The sequence below is a fragment of the Mustela nivalis genome, assembly GCF_964662115.1.
Source record: "Mustela nivalis genome assembly, chromosome: 13".
NCBI classification, from domain to species: domain Eukaryota; kingdom Metazoa; phylum Chordata; class Mammalia; order Carnivora; family Mustelidae; genus Mustela; species Mustela nivalis.
In genome coordinates this window covers 85,252,192-85,273,514 of record NC_139032.1, presented here as the reverse complement: position 1 = coordinate 85,273,514, position 21,323 = coordinate 85,252,192, and the positions used below count along the sequence as shown (strand labels likewise).

The 21,323-nt window shown below is 50.4% G+C and overlaps 1 protein-coding gene across 23 annotated transcripts in view; it reads right to left on the bottom strand.

The window, feature by feature from the left end:
* Positions 1-21,323, bottom strand: part of RALGPS1 (Ral GEF with PH domain and SH3 binding motif 1) — a 273,716-nt gene that overhangs the window by 223,567 nt on the left and 28,826 nt on the right. For 16 of the 23 annotated variants that reach the window (XM_082695647.1, XM_082695649.1, XM_082695667.1 and 13 more), the window contains 2 exons: positions 19,022-19,100; positions 171-292 (listed from right to left, as the gene is read on the bottom strand). In XM_082695647.1, coding sequence (XP_082551773.1) covers positions 171-227 — 57 coding nt within the window. In that variant the 5' untranslated portion in view covers positions 228-292; positions 19,022-19,100. The remainder of the gene's footprint in view (positions 1-170; positions 293-19,021; positions 19,101-21,323) is intronic. The other 7 variants (XM_082695668.1, XM_082695665.1, XM_082695661.1 and 4 more) reach the window with 1 other exon arrangement.

Genomic DNA, 21,323 nt, shown 5'->3' with positions numbered 1-21,323 from the left:
CTGCCTCCCAAATCTCACGCCTGGTGTGGCCAAGGGCCTCCGGAGTGCTAAGAATGGTGGTATTCATGGAGCCTTGCTTCCTTGCTGCCTACAACTTAGCTGGGGCCTGGGTCCACTGAAAGGAGTCCCCATACTCCCACCCATGGTCCCGATTCTCACAGCCCCTGTACCTGTGGAGTGGCGGAGGTGACCAACACGCTAGCCATCAGACCATTCCTCTTGTACATAGTCTCTGGGCCGCAGGGAGCTTCAGGGCAGCCTCTGTCGGTGACATAACCTGTCTGAAGAAGTCCTGCAAGGCAAGGGTGCTCATGAAAACCAGTTTCAAACTCAACTTAATCCTACTGGGGGCAGGGAGGGTGGCAGGGAACATTGTGCTAGGCTTAAACAGAAGACCATAAAGAAAACCTTTACCTTTTCTTGAAGATTTTATTCATTTATTTGGCAAAGACAGAGAGCGCGAGCAGGGGGCAGCAGGCAGCAGGAGAAACAGGCCCCCCCACTAGGCAGGAAGCCCAAAGCAGGGCTTAGTCCGACCCTGGGATCATCCTGAGCCAAAGGCAGAGGCTTAACCAACTGAGCCCCCCAGGTACCACACAGCCTTTATTTATTTATTTGATAGAGAGAGAACACATACAAGCAGGAGGAGGCAGAGGGAGAAGCAGGCTCCTCGCTGAGGGGAGTCCAATGAGGGACTCAATCCCAGGACTCCAGGATCATGACCTGAGCCGAAGGCAGACTCTTAATCGTCTGAGCCACCAGGCTCCCTGACCTTTGTTTTAAATGAAAGCTGTTAAAGAAGACAAATGGATTTTACTGCATTTCCCCATGCACTCGACTGCTTCATCAGGAGCAAGGTGATACTTGTGCAGTACTCACCACGTGCCACACACTTGGCGTACATTAACTCAACTGACCCTCACAACAGCCTTGGGCAGGTCCTCTTCTGCCCATATTACATGTGAGGAACCTGAACCGCAGAGAGCTTTAGTGCCTTCGCTCATGCTGTTTCCTGATCCCATCATCATTCAAAGCCCTGCTCAAACGTTGTTTCTTCTGAGTATCGTGCCCTAGAACACTCGAACCAGATCCAGATGCTCTCATGCCAGTGTGTACACACCCCTAACAGAGCATTCATCATAGCACTGAACATTCCAGAACTGCCACCTGCTTTTCAGCAGGAAAATGACCAGGAAAGCAGAGAGAATGTAACAGGGGAAGGAAAGGAGAAGGTGGAAGGCCCAGCTGGAAGCCAACTGCAATCACCCAGGCCAGAGCTGAAGGTCGTCTGTGCTAAGTGATGTTGTCACAGTGAAGTCAGAGAAAAGGAGACAGACTGGGAGACAGCGGGAGCAGAAACTGATGGGGAAGAAGGACAGAGGAGAACAAGCTAAGGATTATTGGTGTCTGGCCTGAGGTGCCCGAAGGATGGTGCATCCGTCCTCAAGGAAAGGGACACCGGCAGCACAGCAGATCCGTAGACGGTGAAAAGCTTCATCTGAAATATATGCCGGATCCACGGTGTCAGAGAAGACCCACCCTGGAGGGAAGGTCTCGCCTGAAGCCCCCCGGGGAAGATGGTCTGGAGGTAGACAGAGAAGATCTCCACCCTGCCTGTGATGCTGCCAGAGCCTCAGCCACGAGGGCCCATGGCGAGCAGCATCGAACACCCGAGAAGGACAGCGTCAAAGACCTGAGAAGGAACGCCAGAGCGCCACAGGCTCCGGCAGCGCACGGCTCCAAAGCCATGATGGCCATCCCCTCACAACCACTCTGCCGGCTTCCGTCAGCCGCGTTCTCCTCGGCGACAGCCTGTGAGCCGTCCACCCTCCCTCCTTCCTTCCCCCAGGCACTGAGAGGAACCAGTCTGAGCTATAAATGACATTTGGGGGCCAACTGGGGACCACTGGATATGGACATTTCAGAGGATACTGAATTACCATTCATTTTCTGGGGCATGAGAGCAACAGTGGGAAGATTAAGTAGGAGCGAGTCTATCTGGGGAACACGGGGCAGAATTCGGAGCTGAAGTGAGCTTGCGACTTCATTTCAAATCAATCCCCAAAACACGCCGCAGTCGAGATAAGGCGACCACGTCACAACGCCACTGCCCTGCTCTCTCAGCCTTTCTGAATGCTCGATCCTTTTCGTACTAAGAAAGCAAAGGGGGAAAAAAAGCGCGGGTCGGCTAAGTTTTTCCTCCGGAGTCCAAACTCCCCGCCCATGAGGGAAAGGGGACGGACTGGAAACACTCCTTTGTTAATCATTCGTGTCCTCGGAGAAGCAGTGCCCGCTGTTACCCGGGACCCTGCGCCGGAGGCTGGGGCAGGTCTGGAAGGCAGCTGCACGAAAACAGGAAGAGACCTTTGAAAGAAGGTCTTGGTAGGACGAAGGGAAACGCCGCGGGTAAAGGCAAATCCAACCCACGGTGAGCTGCCACCTCACACCCGCCAGGACGGCGATCACGGAAAAGGCAGCACCGCGTACACTGCTGCTGGGGGCGGCGAGAGGTCCAGCTCCTTTGGAAAGCAGTTTGGTACTTTCTTAAAAAATTAAAGTACACTTACCAAATGACCAGCAATTCTACTCCTAGGTAGCTACCTTGAAAGAAATGAAAGCCTATGTCCACACAAAGACACGCACATGAATGATTCATCAGAGCCAAAAGCTGGAAACATCTGAACGCTCTGCTGAGCGGGTCAGCAACGTGACAGAGGCACACGGGGGAAGAGGACCCAGCAATAAAGAAATGAAGTCCTGAGAGAAACCGTAACATGTATAAACCTCAAAAACATGATGCTAAGTGAAAGAGGCCAGACCCAAAACACTGTACTGTAGGGTACCATTTTTATGAAATGTCCAAAAAAGGCAAATTCATAGAGACAAGAGCATATCAGTGGTTGGCTGGGGGTGGAGGCAGCCGACCGGTCTGCAAACGGGCACAAGGGATTTTTCTGAGGTGACGGAAAAGATCTAAAACTGGGTCATCGTGACAGTCCCACAGCTCTGTAAATTCACCAGAAGTTACAGAATTAAACACTTGGAATGGGTGAATTTTACGGCATGTAAACTCCACTACAGTGAAAGCAGCAGCCACCAGCTCAGTTTCATGGCGGAGACCTGAACTCTCATGTTTAGCTGTCCCCCTTCCACATCCCTTTGAAATAATCCAAGAAATATTAAAATAGCAAAAACAAACTACGTTAGCACATGACAAGAGAGAAGGGTTATTAATAAGCAAAAATCTTTGAGGAGGGGCGCCTGGGTGGCTCAGTGGGTTAAAGCCTCTGCCTTCGGCTCAGGTCATGATCCCAGGGTCCTGGGATCAAGCCCCTCGTCAGGCTCTCTACTCAGCAGGGGGACTGCTTCCTCTTCTCTCTCTGCCTGCCTCTCTGCCTACTTGTGATCTCTGTCTGTCAAATAAATAAATAAAATCTTTAAAAAAAAAAATCTTTGAGGAATTTCCAGTGCAGAAGAGACAGGACTGCGAGGAGGGGAACCAGCCCCTGGAGCAAAGGGAAGGCCTCCCAGGAGTCTGGTGGATGAGAACCTGCAACAGACACCCCAAGAGAAACTCGGAGACTTCAAAGTGGGGAATCCAGAAACTGAGGCTGAAAACAAAGCCAGCTTGAGAGCCCAAGGGGCAGCATGAGACCGGTTCAAGCTGCAGGCCTCAAACCAGACGACCCGGCTCATTTCTTCATTTAAACGGAAAAACATATTTCTTTATTATTGCATTAAATAAAAAGATCTGTTGGTGAGTTTAATAACTACCATAATTTGAAAGTAGTTATGAGCATAGATATTCTAAGAGTCCAATGATCATTGTGTGATATGAAAATACCATGAATTTTATTGGGAACAAAGTCGCAAGTACGATTATTATTATTGGGATTCACTGTCTTTATTAGTAACTGAGAGAAATGCTAAATTTCATTTAGAGGTTGGTGAAAATAAAGATGTCATATTTTTCTCATCAAAATTCAGTGAAGCCTGGTCCAGAAGCCCTGCTCCAGGCACTGGAGACATGAAGTGAGGAGGCCCTGTTCCTGCAGAAAATACACACATGGATACAAAGAAGATAACTTTAGATACTGAGAAATATCTCAAAAAACTAAAATAGGAGGGCACTGGGTGGCTCAGTTGGTTAAGCCTCTGCCTTCGGCTCAGGTCATGATCTCAGGGTCCTGGGATCGCTCCCTGCATCTGGCTCTCTGCTTGGCAGGGAACTTGCTTCCCCCTCTCTCTCTCTCTGCCTGCCTCTCTGCCTACCTACTTGTGATCTCTCTCTCTCTGTCAAATAAACAAATAGGGTGGAGGATGGTGTTTGTCAGGTCACCAAGGAAGGACACTCCAAGGACGTTTGAACTATACTGTGAACTGGAAGCTTAGGCAGGAGTCAGCCCATAAAAACCACCGTGTGTGCTCTGTAGTGGGCACCGCAAGGGCAAAGACCCTGAGATGCACGCAAGCTCAGCAGGCCTGTGATGGAGGCAGATGGACCCAAGTGGGTAGAAGGCAGTGGACAGTGGACAGACAGGCTGGGGCCAGAGCATGAAGGGCCTTGCATGCCATGGTGGGTGTGTGGGTTGCATCTGGAGTGCAGTGGGAACCCTCTAGTGTACTGGAGGGTTTTGAGCAGGGGAGAGACAGGATCTGATCTTACGGTTTTTGAGATCACTTAGGCTGCTGGGCAGAGAACTGGATGAAGAGAGACAAAGTCGGAGCCTCAGAGGCAGCAGGGACAAGAGAGGATGGTGGCATGGACTGCTGGCTACAGGGATGAGGGATGGATCTGGGAGGGGTTCTGGAAAGAAACAGACAAGACCTGGTGATGGACCACAGGTAAAGCGAGAGGAAACGAAGGGAACCCAGGATGACCCCTAGCCTTGGGCTGTCACGAGTGGATGACAGCCCAGTGTTGCTCAGCTGTCCATTCCTTCACACATCACCCACCCACCCACTGAGACCACTGGGGGACCAGTTCTGGGCATCTAGAGTCAGAAACAACACAACCCTGCCCTCCAGGGTCCTGCAGAGCAGTAGGGAGAACACCAGCAAGTGACACGTGCTCTAACAGATCCCGGGTTCACTCTGGAGGTCAAAGAAGACATCACTGAGAAGAACCCTTGAGCTGGCTCTCAAAGGACCAGTGGGAGTGTCTCAAGGGAAGGGCAGAGGAGGGTACCCTGAGCTAGTGTGGAAGCCCAGGGCAGAAGGGACTCCTGACATGCCCTGCACCAGGAGCACAAGGGAGCAGACTCCCCTCCTTACCAGACCACAGCCACGTCCATCCTAACACACAGCAGCCAATAAGCTAGGCAGGGATCCCCAGAGAGTTTAACAGACGGTCCTGACGCTGCAGCCACAGCCACGGCGTTCTGTCTCCTGGTCACTCCCCCATCTGTTGGGCAGACTTGGTGAAACCTCCCAAGCCCTGCTCTGCTCAGAGAATTCAGACCAGTCCTTGGCCTCAAGGAGTTCACACCATTATCTGCTCACCCGTCATCAGGACAATTTATTAAACACTCCGTTCCAGGCTCTGGCTGGGGATTTCCATGCATTAAAAAACATTTTTTTTTTTTTACAGATGAAGAAATGGAGGTACAAAGAGATCAATGACACCATAACTTGGGGACACACTGACCGCAGCGCGGCCGCTGCTAGACGGGGCCGTCTGGCAGGGAGGCAAGAGCCCCAGCTCTGAGCTGGCCATTTGATTCTGAATCACACTAAAATCCCATCTTTCCATCCTTCTCCAGCTCTCTCACCTCTCTCTCTCTCTCTCTCTCTCTCACACACACACACACACACACACACGCTGCTAATGCCTCCTTGGAAACCGAAACACCGCCGCAGAGCAAGCAATTCTCATGATGTAACTTCACAAGAACGTGGCAATTGTATCAGGACCACAGAACAATCCCTCATCTTGTTTCTGTATGACAGACTCTGCTCTCGTGTGTGGGCTCCCGGAGAGGGGAGGAAAATCCCATATGCCATGTTGGTTTCCTTCCAAACTTGCAGAATTCTCCTTCAACACTGCAGGTTCAGGAAACCAAGAAAATAACACGAGACAGTCTGGTGCAGACCACTGTTGAGAAGGCAGAATAACCACTTTTTCCTACGCGTATGGAGGTTGTTTCAAAGAAAATACACACATTCAGGAATGTTCAATTACAAGAGAGTGATCTCTTCCAAATGTTTTAGACGAGCATGGAAACAGATCCCAAGCCCCACTGCAGAGCCCGTTTCCCCAGCGTGGAGTGGGCTGCTCTCCGTGGACGTGGTGGGAGCTGGCTCCACCTTTGTGCATCTTGAACAGAAGCTGTGACAAGACGAATAAGAAGGAAACAAAGAGGGTTGTGGGCAGAACAACCCCTCCATCGCTCCAGGAGCGGTAAGTGTGTGTACGTTTGCGCACGCATGCGCACGCGGGCGCACACACACACACACACACACAGAGCGTGCAGAGTTCCAACTGTAACCATCACTCTGGAGCGGGACCACTGGCCAGCAGCTCTAGAAAGTCCCCCTTGTGGGCGCTGGCAGGGCTGTTATCTCTGCCTCCTCCTGACCCTCTCCAAACTGGCCAAACCTCTTTTCCTGGCAAGCAGCAGCATCCGGAGGCTTTCAAAGAGAGGCCTGGCCACGTCAGCACATGTCAGACTTGAATGCCATCACTCACTGCAGCGCTCCCCGCCGCCCCCCTCCCCACACCCCGTCCCTTCCAAACCACCCACCAGATGTTCAACCTCCAACATCCCACCTTCTCACTGAGGGAAGGAGAGTGGGCTGGGGAGGCGCCACCACGGCTGTGCCTCTGTGGAGGAGAGAAAGCAGCAGGGTGTGGGAAAGAGGGCTGGCTCTAGGGGTGGAGGGCTGCAGATCTCACCAAAGAGGGACAAAACCTGTGAAACTGAGCGAACCCAGAGAGAAGCAGGAGGACTGCATCTTCTTGGGCAAGGGAAGAAACTACATTTACGGCGCTCAGGTAGGCGCCCGCAAACAGGCAGCAATCCACCAATCCAGGAGATGGGCGTGGACTGAGTGCCCCACGTCCCCCCACAGCCAGAAACCTTAGTCCAGCCCAGGGGCACCTAACCTTTTCAAGGAGGAGGACTTCCCGAATTTCTCACATAAAGTAATACAGATACATGCTGAAATTGTATATGCTTAATAAAAAGGCATCAAATAAAAAAAAGAAAGTCTCCTCTCCCTACCACCCTTGGTCCCCGTCCCCAAAGTCACACAGTTCACATAGTGTAGGGCAGCATTTCTGCACACATCCATGCATATGGAGACAGAAGTAAACGCACAGATACATACGTAAACGTATTTCAGAGACTATCCTTTTCAACACACACACACAAAATTTAGTTCTATTTTTGGCATCTGTTGACTAAGGAAAAAACCCTTGGCAATGAAAAGCTGTTATAGATCACCAACACACTTAAATTCATCTGTGGTCTAATCATCACAGCAGTATCGACATCCACGCGGAACACGGCAAGGTGTAGTCCCAGCACGCATCCCGCAGGCTGCCAGAGCCCGCAGCACCCGTGGATCTGGGGAGGTGATCGACGCCCTCCACCCACGCCGGATCACAGTGGCAGGTGAAGGCCTGGTGGAAGCTGAGAACAAGACAGCTGCAGAGCAGTGTCCGGGGCAGGAGAACAGATCGATCAGGAGCTGAATTCTCACCTGTCACTTACTCTATGCCCCGGGCAAGCTGCTTCACCTGCCCAAGCTCCACCTTCCTCGCCTGGTAAACAGGGAGACTCGTGATGCCCGCCTCGCAAATGGTCAAAGGGGTCCCTAGGACGCTGTAGCGTAGGAGCAGCTGGGAAGTGATGGCTGTGCCTGTGCCAGCGCCGCCCCTCACCGCCAGGCTCACCCGCTGGGGCAGGGTAGGCACAGGCAGGGCTGCGTTAGCATAAGACCACAAGACATCGCACCAAAGTTGAGGCACCAAGAGAAAAGTGAGTGAAGAACACTCGTCTCATAAAACTAGGGAAGATTCATGAAAGAAAAGCAGTGCTGTGGCTGGCTGGACAGTTTTTAAAGTCTCTATGAAAAGGCCACAGGAGCTTCACCATCCCTCACGCGTACACATAAAATTCTCTTGAAACCAAAGGCTCCTCCTCCATTCTGAAACAAGGCTGCAGAACAGAGGCGGAGGGGAGAGGTCCCCACGGGCAGCCACTAGCTGGCAGGCAAGGCCTGATTTCTCCATAGTGGGGGAGGCCGATTTGGGAGAAACAAGAGGCCTAAGGATCCCTAGGGGTGAGGCTTACAGGGAGCGCCGGGAAGCAGGGGTGAAGGGGAGAGCAAGAACGAGGGTGGTCTACCTGGAGCACGCCAGACCCCTCACAGTGCTGGGGATACCCCGGAAAACTGGAGAGTGACATTTCCCTTTCTGCATATTTGGGATGATGGTATTCTGGTCAGGGACCGGTGCCCGCTCCCTCTCCCCAACTCTGCACAGCCCCCGTCAGTCACCTACTTCCTCTTAATTAAGGTCCCAGGAGCACATGCTCTGGGGAAGGCAGGCAGTGTCGCCTGGACATGCATGGACGGGGTCCACCTGGGCAGCCATCAGCGGAAACAACCCTCCCTGTGGAACACGCCTGGTCTCTCCACCACCCCTAAGTCCAGCCCACCCAGCCTCTGCTCGAGGGCAGTGTTGTCCTCACACTCTCCCTGCGGCAGCCCTGCCTCCTCACAGTTGTTTCTTAACACAAACAGAGGGATCCTTCCAAAACATCAACCAAAAACTCACAGAACATAACTAAGAAGGGTGACCGCTCCTGTACGTAGAGCGCACCCAGCCGGAGAGAAACAGTCCGCATCCCAGACCTTTCCCTGGAAGGAAGCCAGAGAAACGCCCTCAACGATAAGAGAAGGCGCTCCACGTCCCAGGCAGTGGCTCCTGCAGAAGCAGGCAGTGGGAAGAGGAGAAGGAAGTAAGCCAGGGGCATCAGCTAGCGCAGCACCATTCAGGATGGAGCTGAGGACAGCCTGGGGCTCTGACGCACGGAAAGCCGGCCCTGCAAAGGGACAAGCGCCTGAGTCTCCCAGTCTCCTGGGGTGGAAGAGGGAACGCGGGAGATGGAGACTGGTGATTTCTGGGAACTTGAGGTGCCTCCTGAGCATGTTCTCAGGCTTAAAATGAACAGTGGAGAGCAAAATGTTAAAAATGCAAGAGAAAGAGGGGACCCCTGGGGTGCCTGGGTGGCTCAGTTGTTAAGCATCTGCCTTCGCCTCAGGTCATGATCTCAGGGTCCTGGGATCGAGCCCCACCTCGGGCTCCCCGCTCGGCAGGAAGGCTGCTTCTCCCTCTCCCACTCCCCCTGCTTGTGTTCCCTCTCTCGCTGTGTCTCTCTCTGTCAAATAAGTAAAATCTGAAAGACAGAGAGAGAGAAGGAAGGAAGGGAGGGAGAGAGGGAGTGGGGAAATTAAGAAAATTTAAAAACAAGAAGTGGGGATGCCTGACAGAGCACATCTCAGAAAAGACGGTAAAGTGGGACTGTGGTAGCTGCTTCCCTGCCCCTGGAGGATGGGGTTGGATGGTGGCCACTACTTAGACCTTTGCTAGAGGAGGGAGGCCCTGGGGAGACAGGAGAGCCTGGCTGGCACAGGGGGCACCCACGCCAGGATGCAGGGGCTCAGTGATGTCTCTCAGAGAAGACACTTTCGCCCTACGGGGATGTGAAGCAAAAGCACGAGAACCAGACCATTAATTTCCTCCACAATTAATTTCCTGAGGACCTGATGCGACCCTGAGGGCAGGGCGCTGTCCCAGGCAGGAGGACACTAATGAGACCCCACAACTAGCTGCAAGGAGGGATTGTGGACAGAGACAGGAACCGGAGAACAACACTGGGAGGGAAACCGGAGGTACATGAGAAAAGCCGACAGCCCAGTTCGCAGCATCACACCTGGGTCAACTTCCCTAAGCGAATCTGAAATTCGGATTGAGCCCGTAAGCTCCTCACACGTAAGCTGCATGAAGGGCACATGTAAATGCTGTGCACTACCGTGCAACTCTTCTGTAAGTCTAAATTTACCTCAAAACAAAAAGTTAAATTTAAAAAGCAATTCTATACCCTCACATCCCACACCCCCTTGCACCCCTCCCACACAAACACACACACACACACACTCTCCACAAACAGGCCTGACACCGGGCTCCCCGTTTCCTGCACCATGGGTTACCTGAGAGGTGCAGCTCCGGGGACTTGCGGGTCAGATATTGTATTATGCCCGTTACCTGTGGGCCGCAGACGTTACTACATGAGACCGAGGATGGGGCTGGAAGACAGTTCACCACGTAGAGCAGGGGGTCCCTCCCTAGTCCCTGCCAAGGGCAGAGGAATTACTGGTCTGACTGGTGCCCCCCCAGGTCAATGACAGTCATATCTGTCTGGCGCATCACTAAATGCCCAAAAGTCCCACCCCTGTTCGAGGACCCCTTCTTCCCACTGCTGCCATGAGACCGGTGAGACTCTCACACGCACCCCAATGTGTGCCCGCCTGGCCTGTTCTGGTGTGCTGCTGGCCAGAAGAACGTAACAACCCCAGGCGTAGGTCAAGTTCAGGGGGCATGGGAAGTGCCACTGGGCAGGGAGCTCCTCATTTGCCTCCAGCAGCTTCGAGCAGAGAACCCTGCGCTGGATCTGGGCTGGCTCATAAGGACGGCCATTCAACTCTTTGCTGTTCTTCCCCGTCGGTAGGTTGAACTTTGGAAATATCAAGGTGAAGAACAGGTTGGCAGAACAGAACCCCCACATTCTTGGGCCTTCCTCACAAATGTCACTGAGTCCCAACTCATCGCACACAGCCTGGCACTTCCCACCTAAACGGGAAGGAAGTTGTCTGTGAGCAAGGCGGGGTGGGCGAGGTCTGGCGGGAGGACAGAGAAAGCCACCTGGGCAGCGGCACGACAAAGCCCAGTAAGAAGAAAGGATGCGCCCCATGAGGTGGGAGCAGGCAGGTGAGGAACGTCATCCTTGGGTCTTGAGGCTGACTTCATTTCATATTGCACAAACAACTCTGCAGGGGCTAGAGCGCGGGCGGGGACCAAAGCACACAGAGGAAGTGACATTTTCCCACCAAACCATCTAAGCAGGTCTATGTTCCAAGACAGTGAACCGGATCCACACAGCTGCCTTCCCCCTCCAAATCTTGTTGGGATGAAAAAACAAGAAGAATAAGAAATCTGTTGCAGTGTTGAAATGCAGGGAAGGATGACATCACCAAACCAGAAATTCAGAATTCCTAGAAGATTTGAGGCAAATGGAATTGGACTGGGGAGAAGCTATGAGAGTTAGACATCTGGCCACAAAACTAACGGTCTCTTCTGTCCAAACAACACCCGGCTAGAAAACGCAGCAGACTGAGAGCCTACTAACCAAACGTTACCTAGAGATAAACTTGAAAAGGAATGTACAGAAATCATTTGAAGCAAATTTTGATATTTTCCTAACAAAAAAAGAAGACAAATCAAAGGAGAGACATTTTGCTCTTCTGAATAAAGAGACAATATTGTAAAGACATCAATTCTCCCTAAATGATCTATAAATAAAATGCAAGGTCACTCTAAATCCAAAGGGGATTCGTTTTGGAATACAACAAATTGATTTAAAATTTCATCTGGAAAAATAATTTTTAGAAGCTAAGAAGTTTTGAAAAAAAGCAGTAGGATGAGAAGTGACCTGTCCTGCCAAGAAGCCACGGAGAGATGAACGGATTAGCAGGACAGAACACAGTGCAGATCGCAGGGTTAAGTACACATGAGACTTAACCTCTAGTCAAGATAGCATTGCCAATAGTGGGGAAGGATGGATCATGTAATAAATGTTGATGAAACAATTTACTATTCACTTGGGGGTGGAGGGGTTTGTTTAAAATCTTACCAAGTATCCTAAGAAAAACAAATTGAGCATAGAGAAAAAGAGAGAGAGACAGAGAGGAACCAAAAAACAGACTCTTAACTAGAGAGAAAGCACTGACGGTTACCAGAGGGGAGGTGGCTGGGGGTGAACTAGGTGATGGGGATGAGGAACGGGTTTTGTATGTGTTGAATCATTAAACTGCACACCTCGAACTAGTATTATACTGTTTGTTAACTAACTGGAATTTAAATAGAAACTTAAAAAAGAATTAAAAAAAATGAAATCTTACTCAGTATCAAATATAAGAATAATATTTAACCAAACATAAAATCCCCATAAAAATCCCAGAGGAAACACTAATCATTATTTTTAAAGTAACTTTGGAGTGAAGAAGTCCTCTCTCGGGTGATACAAAAGCCAGAAAAACAAAGGAAACCACTGGCAGCTTTAACTACATTAAAAATGAAAACTCTGTGTAAGAAAAGACACAGATGTAAGACAATAAAAAGAAAAGAAAAGATGTAAGACAATAAAAACACTAGGGAGGGGGTGTTTGAAACGTCCCATGAGAAAGGATGAAGTCAGATCCTTAGTATGCAAAGAACTCCCCCAAGAGTCCAGCTCAACGCTGGGCAGGTGTGCTGCCTGGGCCGGGAGGGGCCTGTCCTCTCTGCTCTGGCTTGTCACCTGCAAAGAAAAGCACTACCAGCAGCACCTTTCCTGTGCGTGTGGCAACTACATGCGATGCTGTGTGTGAAGCACTTGGCCCCGAGTCTGAGCAAGGCAAGGAAATCATCGGACAGGCAAGGCGAAAGCATGTTTCAGCAAGGTCACGGGCTGCACTACCACCTGCAAAGAAGGGAAGAAGACACTGGAAAGCCTCTTCGGCGTGTTTCCGTATGGGCAGCTGGGCCACATCCACTCAAGGCACATTCATTCGAACCACCCTAAGCAGTTGCTTAAAATGACGAGATAGATCAGTATCTACGGACAGAGAAAGAAGTCCACCAATTCAGGACACAGCCACCCCTATTAACTCACGCAGCCCGGATGGACTGAAAGTCTAGTATGTGTCGGGTACTGCTCTAGGGGCAGGGCACAGAGCAGCGAAGGAAAAGCTGGAAGTCGCCACTACATTCTAGCGGAGGCGGTAGACAATACATAAGGCACACAGTGAAACATACGGAGTGTCGGCGGAAGGTGAGAGAGGGAAAAAGTAAAGCAGGGCTTGGGGCCAGGCAGCGGGGGACGAGGGTTATGATTTTAAATGGGGAGGTCTGAGAAGTGCTGGACATGTTTTCAAACACTTGCGCACTAACGTGGTCACACTCCACTGTTAGTATCATTGCCTCTGAAAAGTGTACGGCACTTTCGGGACGCCTGGGTGGCTCAGTCAGTTAAGCATCTGCTCTCAGCTCGGGTCATGATCTAAGGGTCCTGGGATCGAATCCTGAGCTGGACTCCTTGCTCAGTGGGGAGCCTGCTTCGGCCTGCTTGTGTTTTCTTTCTCTCTGACAAATACCTTTTTTTTTAAAAAGTGTCCAGCACTTTCATTTTCCACTTTTTGTACACATCAGTATTGTTTCTTTTAAAGTAGGTGATAAAATAGTGCTGTGAGCAGCAGAGCATTCAGGGAGAAAACTGAACTTCCACAGACAAGCTCTCCGGGATGGCTGATGGCCAGGTAGTCCAGCCTGAGGGTGGAGTCGCTGCCCGGTGCTTTGGCACCACCTGGTGGCCATTTCCTGCCATGTCAAGGAAAAAAGGCAAGGTGCACAATTGTACAAACCACCACCTACCTGCCCTGTAGACGGGAACTAGAAGGAAAAAGGGCAGCACAAATGCAATTTCACCTGTTGGGGTGACAGGGTCGTAGCGAGATCTATTTAGCTTGGATTTTCTATCCTAGCTTTACAATGTTTCATTCATTTATGTGTAACTGTAATGGAGCCGTCCTATGGACAGCCAAATGTGCTCGAGGGGCAGAAAGGGGGGGGTGGGTCAGGGGGCACAGATCCATAAAACCAGGCCATCTGCACACATGTCCCCAAGAAGGCTGGGAATTCAGAGTGACAACTTCAGGTCACTCAGTCTGTGGAAGAGGAGGCTCTTCCCCAGTAGGAGTTCCTAAGGGACAAGGTCCCAAGAGTGGCTGGGACGAGCAGTTCCATACCTGCCCTCAAGGATCAGTCACTAACTGAGCATGCGCACAGACTACTGAACCAGTGCCTCTTCACCAGAGCCTAGAAGAGACGGAGGGATAACCCCCCGGTGACGGGGAGGGGACACTGATCACACCGAGGGCTCTGCCTGGGACACTTGTCCCTTCTCTGTCCTTCTGGTCCTCAGTCTATGGAGGGCCGCTCCACTGTGTGCCTCCATTTAGCCCGCCACGGCACCTGTCACCCTGACAGGGCATCTCCCCAGGCATCTCCCCGCTCAGCCACGAGCTCTGCGAGGTGAGTCACGGCTATCTCATTCGCCCCCAGAGACGGCACCTGCAAGTCCAATGTTCTGGGTTTGAATGCAGCTCTGCCACCTACCACCTACATGACGGCGGGCAAGTGTCTCTCTAAGCCTCAGTTGTCCCTCCGTGCCCCCCTCGTGCAGCTGTTGTGAGGACTAGCAGCACCAGCCACTCAGGAGTGCTGGGGTGCCAGGCGCTCATCTCAGGGCTCCGCAGGCATTAAGTCCCTGAGCTGAGGCGTCCCTGTGGGGTAAGTGTTGTTACAGTGTCTGGCACAGGAAGTTCTTAGTATTTGAACCGCAACTCCCAGCACGGTACCCAGCAGTTGGCTGCGTTCTCAATAAAGATAGAGGAAATACTCCCCAAACCTACTGTGACAAGGGGCAAGGTCAGAACAAGACTGCGAAGCTTAAGCTACTCCAACAGCACCCCCAGTCACCTGGTTCTGCTGCCCCCCAAAAAGGTTCAAGGACTGCACAAAAGGACTTCAAGCAGAGAAGGCCCTCCGGTGGGTACAAGCACCCCCTACAGCACTGGGGAGGGTGGGGGAAGGAAGAAGTGATGTGAGTACCTGGGGCTGATGTGAGAGGGGGTCACAGTGGGGGGACAGCACACTCTGGGCTCAGGGTCAGTGCAGGCAGGACCCAGTGGAAGCTACCTCCCAGGAGCAGCCTCAGCTAAAAGCAGGTGAGACTCGCCTTAATGATCCCTCTCGCCGGGATCGCTCCCAGGGTCCCTATGGACACCTTCAACACACCCAACCAGTACTGGCTTCATCCGAACATCATGTCCTATCCTTGCTATCCTTGCTTTCCAGGTGCTTCCTTAACCTGATTCCTTGCATTCCAACCCACTCCCAAGTGGGCAGGGCTGTGGTCCCCACCAAGGAAGTAAACAAGGGGCTGAGAGGTACCAAACCCGCCTGTGGGGGAGCACGTTCTGTGGGGGAGTGTGCGGTCCCCCTGCCGGCCTCATGGATGTGACATCCAGCCACTGAAGGACAGATGTGCAGACAAGAACAGTGCCAAACTGTTTCTGGAGCTCACCGGTGGCCATGCCTATCCTGCTGTCTCTCACAGCCAGGTGTCCACAGGGGCCGTGAAAGCATCCTTCTCCCCGCTCTTCTCCTGGCTCCTTCCTGCTCTCCTTTCCAGTCTCATTTCAGACGTTCCTTCCTCCAGGAACCCTTCTGTGACCCCCTCTATTATGTCTTCCTCCTCCTCCGTGGCACTCATCACAGTTGTCCTGAATCACGTGTTCGTCTTTCTTCCCCAACCACACAGCTCTGGCAACGCTCAGCTGCCTCTCCAAGACCTCCAGTAGAGAGTCATGCAAGCTGGTCAGGAGCTGGCCCACGGGCTCCAGGACTCACGAACTCTTTCCCGAGCACTGTCCACCTCTTTACTTTTTCATGAGATGAGAACATATAAAACCTTATTGTTCATGTCATTGTTATACAGGGCCTATCTACTATATGCAACCAAATCTCATCCTAACATACCTTCTGATCCCCAAAAGTCAAAACTGAACATTTTTCCTTCCAGAACACAAGGAAACAACTACACCTCTATATTTCATCTGCTCTGTTTAATTAGTGTCCTAAGAATGGACCACTTCCTTCCCCACTCTCAGCCCTTCTCCCAAGCCTAAGGTTTTGCAAACGTGGTTTAGAACCTTTATTTTCAGCTTATCATGAACTGAACACAACCACCTCGCAGCAGCGCCAGCCCCCGAGATGAAAGCGTACGCGGGACAGGCACAGCGCTCCCCGCTGCGTCCTGTGCTCTTGCCTGGTCTCATCGTCTCTGCCCTGCTTTCACTGTCCTTCCGCTGCAGAAACTGACCGGGCATTTTCTCAGCTGCACTGAACAGACACTGTATGTTTTACGCCATCGTGTGTCCGAAACGCCTTTCTGGTGGCTTCTGGGCTAGGTGTATGGAGGCCCGTGGCCCCTCTCCTTGACAGTCTGCAGACACCGGTCCAGGGTCTTCCCACCTCCAGGGTCACATGTGGGAAGCCCAATGAGAATCTAATTCTCTTTCCTTTGAAAAGCTGCTTTCTCTGTACAAAATTTTAAGATTTTTCTCTTTCTTCTTGGAGTTTAAAAATTTTACTAGAAAACAGGTTAAGTGTTGGCTTCAGTGTGAGCCAGATGAATCCAGCATCTGAAGAATCACGTCTTTCTTCGGTTCACTGAAATTTCCCTCTACTGTTTTTCTATTACGTCTCTATCTATTCCTTTTTCTCCTTCCAGAATTTTCTATTCTACTGGCCTCCAGCTGGACTCCTGGCTAAGGCCTCTAAGTGTCTCACCTGTTAATGCATTATTACCATTTCTTTGTATCATTGTTCTGGGTTGTGAGGCATTTCTTCTCTTTGGCCTCCCAAATCACTACTTTCAACTTCTTCTACGGATCTCTGAGTTTAAAAGCCACGTTTTTTCGTCCCAAAAGAGCCTCTGGCACACTCCCGGCTCACCCCTTTGGGAGTGAATTAAAGTTCTTGTGAATTAAAGTTCTGAAGGCGTCCGTCCCATTCATCCCACCTCAAAGAAGCTACTGTTCCAAGTGTGAAGTTTGGCTTCCCTGCTGTCTACAACCAAGTCCCCAAACGCGTGTGGTCATTTGTCTCCGCCTGCGGAAGGACGCGGGTTGCTGCGGCCTCCGCTCAGGACGGACGGCCTGGGCTCCTGCAGCGCAACAAGCCTCGGGGCCCGAACAGCCTGGGAGCCTCTGTTCAAGAGAGCTCAAGGGCAATACCCTGGTGAATGGCATCTTCCCGCTGAGTAGCAGGGAGGGATCCTCGGCCCTTGGGTCCCCACCCAGGTGAGGACAAGAAAGAGGAGTCCTCTCCCACTGGCAGAGGCCGGGCGCAATCCTGCCCAGACCGCCCATGAACCACAAGTGGGCAGTCACAGCCTTTCCCCTGAAATCCAGTTCCACTACTTTTGGTCTTTCTTCTTTTAATTTTTTTTAAGTTCATTTTTTAGAATTTATTTTTAAGTAATTTCTACACTCAGCCTGAGGCTCAAACTCCAACAATTCCAAGATCAAGAGTCACATGCTCTTCTGACAGACCCAGCCAGGCACCTCATCCCGGAATCCAGTTCTAACCAGACCCAAGAGCGCAGACAGGGAGTCCAATCCCAGCTCTGCCACTAACCTGCTGTGTAACTTCAGGAAAATCACTTTTCTCTGAATCTCTTTGCTGTGTGCTCCCAGCTCTAAACCAGCAGTTGTCTCCAGCATCCTCCTTAAGGGAACCAGTTCCCACCAGTAGGTAAGTTTCTGGGAAAGTAATTCTACTAAGCACTACATACATGAACTGCTTGTGTTGTATTTAATTATGCAACATCAAGGAAGACTGAATCCCTAGCAGGAAAGCATCAGAAACTTCACCTTCTGCCTCTTTCATGATAATGGTTTGACGGAGGGGTAAGGCTACTAGAAGAATCTGAAAGATATTTTTTCAAAGATCGTATTTATTTATTTGAGAGAGAGAGAGAGAGAGCCTTTGGCTCAGGTCATGATATCAGGGTCCTGGGAGGGAGCCCCACATCAGGCTCCATGCTCCGTGGGGAGTCTGATTCTCCCTCTCCTTCTGCCTGCCACTGCCCTGCTCATGCACACACTTGTGCTCTCTCTCAAATAAATAAAGTCTTCACAAAAAAAATAGGGGCACCTGTGTGGCTCCATTGGTTGAGCCTCTGCCTTCAGCTCGGGTCATGATTTCAAGGTTCTGGGATCAAGTTCCACATCAGGCTCCCTGCTCAGCCAGGAGTCTATTTCTCCCTCCCTCTGCCTCTTCACTGGCTTGTGCACACTTTCTCTCACTTTCTCTCTCTCTCATTCTATCTCTCAAATAAATAAAACCTTTCAATAAAATAAAAAAATAAATAAAAATAGTGAAATGAAATGAGAGGAGAGGAGATGAAATGAAATGAAAAGAAAAGAAAAGGAGCTCCCCAGCTGCGGGTAATGCAGAAAAACATTCTTGGAAGAGGGGCCAGAGAGGATGCAAAGACTCTCGGGGAGCAAGAAAGGGGACAGGTGGGACAAGAGGTTGACCTGTAGAGTGAAGTCTCTTGAAGACAACGACCACATCTTATCTGGCCTTCTGCCCTCCTCCCATGGCCAAGCCCCTCACACGAGAGCTGGCCTTTCTGGGGAAGGAAGGTCTGAGGCAAGGAGAGTGAAAGCTGCGCGGGCAGCTGAACTGGCAAGAGGACAGGCGTGTGCAGGGAGGGACGGGGACCTGACAGAGGTTGAGAGAAAGGCAGTAACCCCAGCTATTGGCGAGTGAGACACAGAACGTCTGCCTTCTGATCACCAGAAGCAAAGGGGCGGCAACACGACAGGGTAGCAACAAGAGGTTCTGTACAAGTAGGAAGTGGAAGAAGAAAGGGAAAGCCCTTGATGCAAGAACCAGCAGAGAAAACCTCAGCATTTAATCTGCAAAGGAATCCCTGAAACACGTCTGCACACCTGGCTGAGGACGCCCGGCCCCCGAAAGCCAGGCTGCAGTTCCTCAGCCCTGCCGACACCATCGGGCACGAGCTTTCTCTGGCTGCACCGCCCCCGATCACCGGTCCCGCTGCGCCCCTTCCGGCACCTGTCCAAGAAAGCGCATCTCACGAAGGTCCATAAACCAACTTACCAGGAATACATGATGGGCTTCATAATTCCAGGCCAAGAGGATATACCATCCCAGCACGTCGCTTTCCAAACAGTAGCCACTGTAAAAGTAGGAGGAATAACTCCGTTGACTTCGATGTTTCCATATGGTAAGACTTGTTTTTCAAAGCTCAGCAAGGTCAGACCAACGTTAGCACTCTAAGATCAGATTTCAACCTGTTCTTTGAAATGTCAAATACTTTTCCCATAGATCAATATTTGATACCACCACTAGCCTACCAGGTAGCAGAGCCTGTCCTAAATGTATCAAAATCAACTCAACTTCTTCGGCTGCCCCCCTGTTATGACCCCGAGCCTCGGCTCACCAAACTTCCAGACCCTTCACTACCAACAGCTGAGAATTATTAAGCCAACACCTCTAAAATACATATGTTTATTTGTAAGTTAAACATACATTCTAATGTACCAAAGTGTTCCATACATTATAAAAGAAATGATTACAGCAATAAAGATGAAATAAATAAGGTAAAATGATTATTTTACATTATTCACCAACAGTACAACAGTACACCTTCATTCTCATTAACTAAGTTTTAATAGGAGCATGTGACTCATATGCTTCCTTTTTCCAGTGTTGTTTTTTTTTTTTTTTTAAGATTTTATTTATTTGAGAAAGAGAGACAGAAAGAAAGAAAGAGAACATTAGCTGGGGAAGGGGCAGAGGAAGAGGGAGAAGCAGGTTTGCCAATGAGCAGAGAGCCCTACACAGGGCTTGATCCCAGGACCCTGAGATCATGACCTGAGCCAAAGGCAGATACTTAACTGCCTGGGCCACACAGGCACCCCTTTGTCAGTGTTTTAAATACACTTTCTACAGGGGCACCTGGCGGCTCAGTTAGTAGCACGTGCGACTTGATCTCAGGCTCCACCCTAGGCATGGAGCCTACTTAAACACACTTTCTACAGATGTGCAATATACATACAGAAAAGTGCACACAGCATAAGTGCACACATCCAAGCATTCTCAGAGTGAATACATGCACCCAACAGCCAGACAGAGAGAAGGAACATCACCAGCCACCCCCGTCCGGAACCCACTGCATCCCCTTCTACCACCCCCCACCCCCCGAGGACAGCCACTGTTCTCATTTCTAACAGCGTAGATGAGTTCTGTTCAAACCTTAAATGAATGGGATCACAGAGTTTATAATCTTTGTGTCTGAACGAATACTGTACCTGGGACATTCATCCTGATCTTTCATTGAGTTGTTATTCATTAACTCTTACTGACTACAGCTGTCCACTGTGGGAGTTTACCACATGTATGTGTCCATTCTACTGCTGATGGACACCGGGATTTTCCAGCCTGGCCTATGATAGGTGGTGCTGCTCCAAACATTCTTGAGAAAGACACTGGGTACACATTCGTATGCCTTTCTACAGGGTTGACACCCTGGAGCGGAATTGCTAGGTCGCAAGTAAGTGTATGTTCAGCTTCAGGAGAGGATCATCTACCCACGTGGCTGACACAGTTTACACTCCCGCCAGCAGGGCCTGGGAGTTCTGGCTGTTCCACATCCTCTCCAGCATGTGATATGGTTTTGGTTTTGTTTTCATTATAACCACCCTGGCGGATAAGATATCACAAAGTAAGTATTACAGTTCCTTGTAAAGATGGGGAGAGTGAAATTAAGTGCCTCTCTCAAGATCACAAACGTAAGGGGAGTCAGAGCAGAATTTCAGGTCTTTGGACTTCAAAACAGGTACTGTTTCCATTTGCAGAGAAATACTGTTTCCAACATAACAAGAGGCTATAGCACTAATAAAAGAACATGCTTCTAGACTACACCCACGGACTATGCCCATCCAAACACCCAGCTCATGACAGGAAAAGCAGCATAAAATGGTCTACCAATCCAACTTTGAGACAGACACATAGAAAAAGTCAAGACATATATACACCAAGCATTAATAAGAAGATGATGGCTGATAAAAAAGAAAAAAATCTTGCCATTTGCAACAACACGGATGGACACAGAGGGTACTATCATGCTAAGTGAAATAAGCTAGACAGAGAAAGATAAATACCATATGATTCCACTTATATGCAGAATCTTAAAACAAAACAAAACACGCAAACTCTTAAATACAAAGAACAAACTGGTGGTTGCCAGACCAGAGGTGAGGATGGGGTCATGGGTAAAGAGGTGAAAGGGATTAAGAGGTTCAAACTTTCAGTTATAAAATAAGTAAGTCAACACCACAATAAAAAGCAAAGGAATCCATCCACAAAACAAAAGGCCAGCCTAGTGAATGGGAAAAGA